The 9,959-nt window shown below is 42.9% G+C and overlaps 1 protein-coding gene across 1 annotated transcript; it reads left to right on the top strand.

The window, feature by feature from the left end:
- Positions 1 to 631: 631 nt before the first annotated feature.
- On the top strand, positions 632 to 2,983 carry LOC306919576 (uncharacterized protein; the record flags this gene model as incomplete). Its single annotated transcript, XM_079532336.1, has 6 exons — positions 632 to 669; positions 852 to 936; positions 1,041 to 1,209; positions 1,526 to 1,716; positions 2,144 to 2,285; positions 2,961 to 2,983. Exons 3-6 carry the CDS (start codon positions 1,197 to 1,199, stop codon positions 2,981 to 2,983), a joined length of 369 nt encoding a protein of 122 aa, XP_079388462.1. The 5' UTR covers positions 632 to 669; positions 852 to 936; positions 1,041 to 1,196.
- Positions 2,984 to 9,959: the final 6,976 nt, after the last annotated feature.

The following is a 9,959-nucleotide window of genomic DNA, read 5'->3' as shown; positions in this document are numbered from 1 at the left end:
CCCAGTACCAGATTTGCCAGCTGCCGCAGTTGAAAACGCAAACCCGGAGATGCCTGCACTCGGAAACCCAGATATGCCTGCTGTACCAATGATGCCTGTACCAATGATGCCTGTACCAATGATGCCTGCTGTACCAATGATGTCTGGTGTACCGATGATGCTTGTTCTGCAGCCAGTTCCAGTATTTGTAAGTCATTTTCTCTGATGGCCAACGCCTTGCTAGTGTATGGGGTATAGTCACACCACATCCAGGGCTTAAGTTTTCAGGCTTCTGAATTCAGGTGCTGGAAAATTCTGGGCCAGGCTGTTCAGTTGATTCAGAGACCATAGACTAGCAAGGCTTGCCTGGCTCAGACACGCTTCCATTCTGAAAAAATGCTTTTGCTCTCGTGTGAATCTCAGGTATGCAGCAGCACAGCTTATCAATCACATCATCCTATAGTGTTAGCCAGGAAACCTTTGTGTGAGCTTCCTCCAGGAAGTGTTAGAGCATGTAGTTTATTTGCCTTTTTTGTCTGTATTCTTTCAGGATATCCTCGCTGTTCTTTCTGCTGTGTCTGAGGGCAGGTCTATAGTTGAGAGCCTGGACGGTGACTTTATCACAACAAAGGAGAGACGTTCCATGGTTCGGATCTTGGTGTCTCACCTCATAGAAAAATGTGGACAAACGTGAGTAAACATTTACAGGAGTATTTTTGTTTTACTTGGTTTCTGCCCTGACTTTGAAAGGTCATATGTTCGATCCCCGACAAAGTCATACCAAATGTCTTGTTGACATTTAGAGTGTTTTTACAGTATGACAACTGTTTTATTGTCTAATGATTGTATCCGTACGTGTTGGCCATTTTCAGACCTTCCGCAGCGACCAAAACTTCCCTGGCTTCCGCTTTGATTAATGCATTCCCCTGCTTAAGGGATGGCAGTCGCAGTGGTTTTGTAAGTACCTTTTGTGAAGTAAAACTTAATACTCAGAAGCACAAGGTCAAGTAGACATTTGAGGCTCATGGACTTATATGGGGATTATTTTAATATCTTGTCAGGAAACATGGTATGCCCAGGGGCGATCCCACCGTCCAGCAACCGGGTTTCTAGAGGAAAGGCTCCGTAACATCAGGAAGCGGCTGAGGAGCTCGGACAGGCCACAGAGGGAACGAGAGACTGGAGAGACTGGAGACTGGAGAGACCGGAGAGAGACCATGATCCTACCAGGTAATGCACTGTCTAGACAGACAGGTCTGCAACAAATGGCAGTGGTTTTCATATCAAGGCCCATTATCTATTCAGCATTTGAGCCACACACCATTTCATTAGATTTCAACAGATACCAACAGTGGTTACCAACTCCATAATTTAGCTGGTTACCACCTAGAACCCTCAAGGACCACTGGTGGTCCCCGGACAACTGGTTGAAAACCACTTCTCTATGGCGTTCACATTTACACAGCCTGTAATCTGAGATCACCAGGTCGCATGGCCTGATGTAATATTTATATTTGACAACGGTGTGATCTTTTGTATTTTTCAGCAGCCACCATATCCGCAGAGCGAGCTGTGCAGTTTACAGAATGGCTGAAGAACAACTCTCAGCCCCTCACCCAGGTGGAGGCATATATGCGTGACACCAGCCACTACAGGGCAGAATGGATACGGGCAGACGACTCAAAGTCCATTCCTGAGGTCCTGGCCGAGTTCCCTCGTCTTGCTTCTCCAGGCATGGTATGTCAAACTTCAAATATATGTATAGTAGCCTAGGCCCATGTTTGTTAGAGCAGAAACTGAACTACTGTTGTGAGTATGGGTCACGTCACCGCAAGTCAATTCAGTTTGTTAAATAGGAGGAGGCGCGTTTAGCCATTTTGTGAGAATTTGAAAACTGCCACTCATTGTTTAACCCTGTAGTATACACAGGGCATACTGTATAAAGCCCACTTCTTTTCAGAAGTAGTGGAGTTGGTGCATATAATTCTTATTTATGCATTATCACTACTTGTGAGTTTGTATTCCTACAGGCTAAGTCTTGGCCATGCATCCTAGCCTTCCTTTTATTAACCGTGCTTCTTTTCAAGTAGCAGTTTAGTAATAGTTGAGTGTATTGTCATATTGTCTACATGACCTTGTTTCTCAATTTGTCTCCATCTTTTAGATTGCACAAGACTTTTCGATACTCCACGGAGAGGCTGCACCCAAACTCTTCGAGACGTGGGTTCCTCTTTACGCTGACAAGATAATTCGTCTGGCGAGACGCGATGGGAAGTTCTCAGTGCCAGAGGAACAGATCACAAAAGGTAAAATAGTTATAACAAACTTTTTTTTTTAATATCATGCTTTTCTGGGTACTCAAAGACACTTTACATATGAACTTAACCCATTCTGGGCAGGAACCCCTTTTGGTGTTTTAAGCATTATGGTACTTTAGCTATTGAAAAATAGCAGATCTACAAGCTCATAGCGCGGCACGAGTGCTGCGCTATGAGCTTGTAAGTCTGCTACTTTAGAAAAATTGTGAAAATGCGGCACAGATCTTTGAATATATATTCTTTCACAGCGAACGTTTTTAACTCAAATATTTGCTTCTGAGGGGTATTTTCAGATGGGGGTCGGCGGCCAAATACAGATAATTCTGGGGGTCTTTGATATGAAAATGGTTGAGCACCACTGACATAGAAACATAGGTTTTTCAACGACTTTTTTTTAATCGGCTTCAAGTCGAAATGGGTTAACTAACATCAAACAAGAAAGTAAGCAAACTGCAAAGAAAGTAAGCAAACTGCAAAAGGACATTGGAAGAAGAGAGAGGGTGATGGCAGAGGAGGATTGTGAGATGTAGGTTATCTTGATGGGATTTGAGTTGACTTTTGCATGAGGGGAGTCAGAGTTATGGCTGGTGATGGTGAAGGCTTTGTCCCCCAGGGTGCTGTACTTGCTTGGTGATAGGGGCGAGTATGTTGGCGTTTGCGGAGGTGGCGAGGGAGTGGTGGTGTAGATCAGTTAGGTTGTTGTGGGCTTTGTAGGTGATGGTGATTTTGAAGTTGCTGTTCAGGTAGCCAGTCAAGTTGACAGAGCATTTGAGTGATGTGTTCTCTGGATTGGGAGTGAGTGAGCAAATGGGCGGCTGATTTCAGAATGGCTATTCGAGTCTATATTGACACCCATAATTGTTGTCCTACAGATGCCAGGGGAGAAGTAGCCCTGATGCTGCTGCCCGTCATGCTCCCGCCGCCTGTTTTTAAACGGGGCAGAAAATTGGTCCGGGCCAGTGTGGATGAATCAAAGCGAGCCTTCATTGATGTTAAGCCTGTAAGTAATTTTTCTTTAAACAGAAATTTAAATTCATAGTGAAATTAATCCGTTTACACTTTGGAAAGCCTGATTCCTCTTTACAACGAGGTGCAACTTGTAAAGATGTATTTGTGCAATGAGTGACACAGCTTAACTTGTGGCAGTGTTACTCATTTCACAAAGCACTATTCTTGTAAATCGGTGTAAACACACATGTACAGTATCTCGCGTCGCTATGGAGTATTTTGGAGTCTACAATACTCCATGGTGACGTGGGATGTATAAACCAAAAACCACACATATAATGACAAATATATATATATTCTTTTTTGTCATCATAGGTCGGAACAAACATGGTGGAGTATTTGGAGGAGGCCAGATCGTCCAGGTCGTACCCGTTTGTGCTACTCCTTGCAGATGGGATGCTGTGCTCTCAATCCTTTGTTGTGATCTCAGGCAAGGCTATTGAGACTGAGACGGCTCTCGCAGCTGTGGACACGTGTTTCAAGAGTTTTTATGTCTTTGACACACACTATCCGAGTGAGTGTACGCCTACTTGGCAATTCTTCCAGAGTGCGGTATATGAACTTGATGGAACTGTTTCCCCAGCAGTGAACTTCCTCAAAACGGCAGTACTTGCTTGTAGGTAGGCTGGCCTGGATGCCTCCCACCCATCTCTTCCTTTCTCTCTCCTCTCCCTATCACTTTCTCTCATAGCCATTGTCAGCTTATATCCAAGGCCAGTAGCTCGTGTTTTTTTCCTCCCCATTGTAACCAGGGACGTGCTGGGGCCCTAATTTAGCCTGGTAATTTTAAATCCACATCGCAGTGATGTTGATTTAGGTCTATTTCTTGTGGTATAAAGATTGTTGTTGTCAATCAAGTCACCGTAGGCACTTTATGTTGCCTCATAACTTTGTATATAGTTACCATTGCACTTTTGAGCATGCCATGCATGTCCATAATAGGTTTACAAGAGTTAAATCTCTGTGTTCTGATTTTCAGTGTTCATTTAAATGCTCTCAGGGCAGTGGCCTGTGTCCTCCCCATTGTAACCAGGAATGTCCTGGGAATTTAGCCTGTGAATTATTATTATTTTGCCTCTGGCTGCACAGCGAGGTAGATTTAGGTCTCATCATTTTTGTGGTATAGTGATGTTAACGATCAAGGCACTTTAGAATGTTATGTTGCCTCATAACTTGGTATATAGTTACCATTGCACTTTAAGAGTGTAGGCTAATGCCATGTGCATAATCTCTCAGGTTTCCAACGGTTAAATCACTCAGGTTTCTGATCACTTTCCATGTTCATTTAAAAAATGTGTGTACTGTGTTTTAAACATTGGTTCATTGAAATGCTCTCAGGATACTGGTGCACAGGTTAAATACTTGTGGTTACTGATGTTTTAAACGTATGTGGTTCATTTAAATAATGTGTGTACTGGTGTTTTAAACATTGATTCATTTAGATACTCGGTTACTGATGTTTTAAAAGCATGTGGTTACATTTAGTTTTAAACTCACACTGAGTCCGTTTAATTCAAATATTCCCGAATACGATTTCCTGTATGGTCCTCGCCAAGAACTGTCTAAAGACAAAGAGGACGAGATGCGAAGACCGTACGGGCGACGCTATGTTGCTCCATGGAAGGAGAGAAACATGCGCAGCTGAGACCAGGAAGTTGTACATGCACAAATTTGGTCTCAACTGCGCATGTTTCTTTCCTTCCATGGAGCAACATGGCGTCGCCCGTACGGTCTTCGCGTCTCGTCCTCTTTAGACAGTCCTTGGTCCCCGCTGGCCTTGATTCTTTCACACCCGAGTACACTTAGAACTGTATTCAATGCGTTCACATTGCAGTCCGTACATGTGTGAATCTGCCCTTACATGCGTGTGTTATTATGTCTGATGCAGTCAAGTTCATGACGGCTCTAAAAAAAAAAGACTGACTTTTGATTTTGAATAAATCATTGTTATTGTCATTGTTGTTGGTGTGAGAATATATTTGATCAATTCCATGCTGTATTGATGTTGGTACCATTAGGAGAGATAACAGGAAAATGCTGAGTAATGAAGATGTATCACACAAGTGATTAGTTAAATTGATGATTTGTGCCAATTAAATGTAAATTATAAAAGGGAACAACCCATTATAAGCAATATGATTATAATATTATATTATAATCATATTACTTATAATGGGTTGTTCCCTATTATAATTGACATTTAATTGGCACAAATCATCAATTTAACTATTAATTAATAACTTAAATTAACAACCCAACTTGCTGGGTTTAAGGAACCCAGCAGTGTAGTCAATGTGAACCCTAAATTGGGTTATATAAACAACCCGACTTGCTGGGTTTAAGGAACCCAGCAGTGTAGTCAATGTGAACCCTAAATTGGGTTATATAAACAACCCGACTTGCTGGGTTTAAGGAACCCAGCAGTGTAGTCAATGTGAACCCTAAATTGGGTTATATAAACAACCCAATTGAGTTATATAAACAACCTAATTGTTGGGTTAAATGGACCAACCCAAACTGTTGGGTTAAATTAACCTAACGTGTGTTCTGTCCAATAGTTAACCAGCGTAGGGTTAGAATTCTACCCAAATTGGGTTGTTGGTAACCCAGCAGTTTTTAGAGTGTAGAAATGGATAATGACATGCTCAAAACGAGGACACATACTTGTTACCAAAAACACTGAATGATGTTACTGTTTACAATTAGAAAACGGGACGCTTGTAGGTGTCCGGATAGCTCAGTCAGTAGAGCTCTTGCCCTTGGACCACGAGGTTGTGTGTTCAAATATGGGTACCGAAAACTCAGCCCATGATTCTTATTTGTGCATATTGTTCTTATTGCGTATTGTCGTCTTTCTTGGTCCCGCCTTATCGCTGCTTGCAGCTATATTTCTTTTGATTTTGTGAGGAGGAGCTGGAGCTGCAATAATTATTAAAAAAATATTAACAACACGGCCCCTCATATTAGAAGGACAATATCAGTCAACAGATAAAAGTTTAGGTGTTTTTGATGAATCTGTCATGGTTAAAATTGAGTTTTAAGTTATAATGGGTTTGTATAGGAAGGGGGCGGGGCAGTTAAAATGAATATCAAATATCTAAATACTGAATCAAGCAACTTAGGAACTGCCCGGGGTGTTCACATAAGACTGAGTAGATGATGAAATGACAAAGTTTTTTTTAAAGTGAAATATCCCTTTAAGTAGCATGTGACATGTCAAACTAGGGGGGGTTCATCATTCTGAATCCATTCCAAGCATTAGTTTTGCAAAAATAAAAACACTTCGGCTAAAAGCGGCCATAGCCGTCATCACTGTAAAAGATGGACGGAGTCCTCTTTAAGCAATATGAACGTGTTTAATAACAAGAAGGTTGGTGATACAAAAGGTGGTTACGTCTCTGTCTGTCTGTCTCTATTATGCTATATCATGCATGACCGGACATCCTGTCTGTCTGCTTCGTACCTGTCCTATACCGTAGTACTGCGCAGTGCTGCGCAGGTATAATTGTGCAGTCACAATGTTACCATATATGACATCTCCCCCTTTTCTTTTTTTTTTTTTCAGGGAAAACAAAACAACATCCCACAATATCCGTAGCAGAGGAAAATAGTAATAACACAACACTGTTGTAAACATTGTAGAGAAACATAACTCAAAATGAACACATGCGATCCAAGTCTAACTGCTCTTATAGCTGTTAAAAATAAAATAAAACAATCAAAATAGCAAAATCTCAAGCACTCAACATTTGGATTTTCCTTAATCTTTTTTTTAGCAAGGGCAAAACAATAGTGCATCAAAACAAGTCCCTTGTGTATGTGTTTGTGTGTCAACTTTCCCCACCCCCCAAAGGCCATAATGAGTTTCACTCAATCACAGGTCAAGCCTGTGAACTGGTTTACACACCCTTCCAGACCTGGTCATGGACTGTCCAGGCAGGTGTGTGCTGGGTGTAGTTACAGCCTGGTTCGCAGGGACCGTCACTGGTGGGGTAGTCACTGCAGGCTGTGTATCCATTTCTGCTCCCTCAGTAGAAGTAGATGGAGTGTGGTGGTGGAGTAGTAGTCGGATATCACAAGATAGTTCTTGCGCTCGTGCTCGCACAGGTCTAGTGCGATTCTCTGCCAAGGGCGGTCAGGCAGTGGTGTGGAGACAAGAGGTTCCTTTTGTTGAGTCCTCTTCAGTTCACGACACACCTGGCATGACATCACTGTGTTCTTTAACTCCTTCGACAGCCCTGGCCACCATACTGATGATTTCGCTCTCTCTCTACACTTTATCAGGCCTTGATGCCCGTGGTGTAGTTTCTCCAGGATTTCACGTCTCATTGACCTTGGCACAACAATCCTGCAGCCTCTTAGGACTAGGCTGTTTTCTACTGAGAGCTCCGACCTCACTCTAGTGTACTCCCTGGCATCCATTGGGACGCTACTAGCGTGTTCGGGCCAACCTGACGTGATGAGCTTACTGACCAACTGTAACTCCTTGTCAGTTCCAGTCGCCTTCCTGATGCTCTCCAGTTTGCTTGGTGATGCTGGAATCCCCCCCACTACTGTGGCTACATAGCAGGCTACATCACTGTGCATATCTGTCTCATCCATACTGCATGTCTGCGGGCTGCGTGACAGTGTATCTGCTACAACAAGAGTCTTTCCTGGTGCATACTCTGCCACTGGGCTGAATCTCATGAGCCTCATGAGTAAACGCTGACATCTGATAGGGACATTTTCCAAGCTCTGACTGTTGATGAGAGGCACTAGCGGCTTGTGATCTGTAACTAACCTGAACCGTTCCAGGCCGCTCAGGTATCTGTCAAACTTCTCACACGCCCACACCCCAGCCAGACACTCCTTTTCTATCTTGGCATAGCGTGTTTCAGCATCTGAGAGTCGTCTGGAGCAATATGCCACGGGTTTCCACTGCTGCCCGTGGAGTTGCAGTAGCACACCCCCCAGTCCATAACTGCTGGCATCCGCCGACACTGCAGTGGGTCTGGTGACATCATAATAAGCTAAAACTGGTGCAGTTGTCAACAACTTCTTTATGTTTTCAAATGCTGTCTGCTGTGCATGACCCCAAGTCCACTCATTTTTACTCTTCAACAGCTCATGGAGCGGCTGCCCCACTGTTGAGAGGTTTGGAAGGTATCTCCCCAGGAATGTCACCATGCCCAGAATTCTCTTTAACTCTGTGACATTTCCTGGTGGTGGCATCTGGTGAATGGCTTCAACCTTCCCTGGGTCAGGTCGGATCCCCGACTGGTCTATGAGATGACCCAGGAACCGCAGTTGACTCTGTCGGAAAGAGCACTTCTCTGTATTCAACTTCAGACCAGCCGACTGAACGCGGTGCTTTATGATGTGTCTTTTCCTCAGGGTTCTGTGGAGATTTTTCTAAGTTGCTCGTTGAGAATGAATATGGAGATCCAGGCAGGCACATAATCCTTATTTCCATTTATTGGTCAGCATCAGTTACAGACAGGTTACAGATATCATCGTTCCATCATATTGAGGCCTGCATCTCATGCAGGGCCCCCCTTGTCTCTCTCTCTCTCTGTCTCTCTCTCACACTCTTCTACTGATCCCCTACCTGTCTTATACAGTCTTAACATGTGGGTGTCACCCTGTTCCTGCGTGTGTGTGTGTGTGTGTGTGTGTGTGTTGTTGACCCTCAAGGCTTAGTCAACAAGCTACCACAGAGTCAGCAATCAGTCACCACAGGGGTCTTTCTGTTGAACGCATTCCTTGGGTGGTAAAAGTCACTGAGCCTACTATATATGACAGGAAGAACTCACAGCTGTTATTTAAGATAGCTGACTATCCCAAAGTGTCCCTGCGCCATCTTTAGTGACTGGCTATCCCAGATGGGACTCAATGTGACCTCCTATAAGCCAAAGTATTATGTGTACAATTATGACATATGTTGAGATGCATAAGCTATCAAAATATACATCAGACCCCCCTTCTGGGGAATTAAATATTCCCCAGACATAATTCATATTTTATAAATGACCAAAACTAATTTTCCAAAAAAAATGTTCACTTTTTTCTTTTTTCTCAAAATGTTCAAATTCCCCAAACGGTCTCCCTTCGTAAGTAATTACCCTCTTCCCAAACGGTCTCCCTTCGTAGGTAATTACCCTCTTCCCCCCTGGATAATGAGAAGGTAAAACACAGTCAGGTTGACACAAAACTCAAAACAAAATGAACAAAATCAATCTGTTAGACAATGACCCCATCAGTCCGAAGCTGTTTGTTGTCACACCCAGATAAAATAAATTCAAGTGAACTGTTCCTAGGCTAATTACTATACTATTTTTAATTTGTTCCCCAACATTAGATAGGCTGATTCCTGTACCTGTATAGACATCAATATTTGTTTGGAAGTGGATTCCAATATCGACTTAATAAGAAATAATATAATATTCCCTTCTCCCCCCCTTCTTAGTTAGTGAGCAACTTTCATGGAATAATGGATGAATGGCCCTGCAGAAACCATCCATCCGACACTCGGAAAGTTGCACACAAACTAAGAGCTAACATGTAATACTCATGGTGAGTTCCAACCTGTATCAATATTATATGTGACTATTAACATAGTAACATTATACTGACTCCATCAGTTCAACATTGTCTGCAATATATTACTCGATA

This window comes from Electrona antarctica (genome assembly GCF_951216825.1).
Source record: "Electrona antarctica genome assembly, contig: scaffold_26, whole genome shotgun sequence".
In the NCBI taxonomy this organism is placed as follows: Eukaryota; Metazoa; Chordata; class Actinopteri; order Myctophiformes; family Myctophidae; genus Electrona; species Electrona antarctica.
The sequence above is the reverse complement of the archived record's forward strand: the minus strand, read 5'-3'. Positions and strand labels throughout refer to the sequence as shown.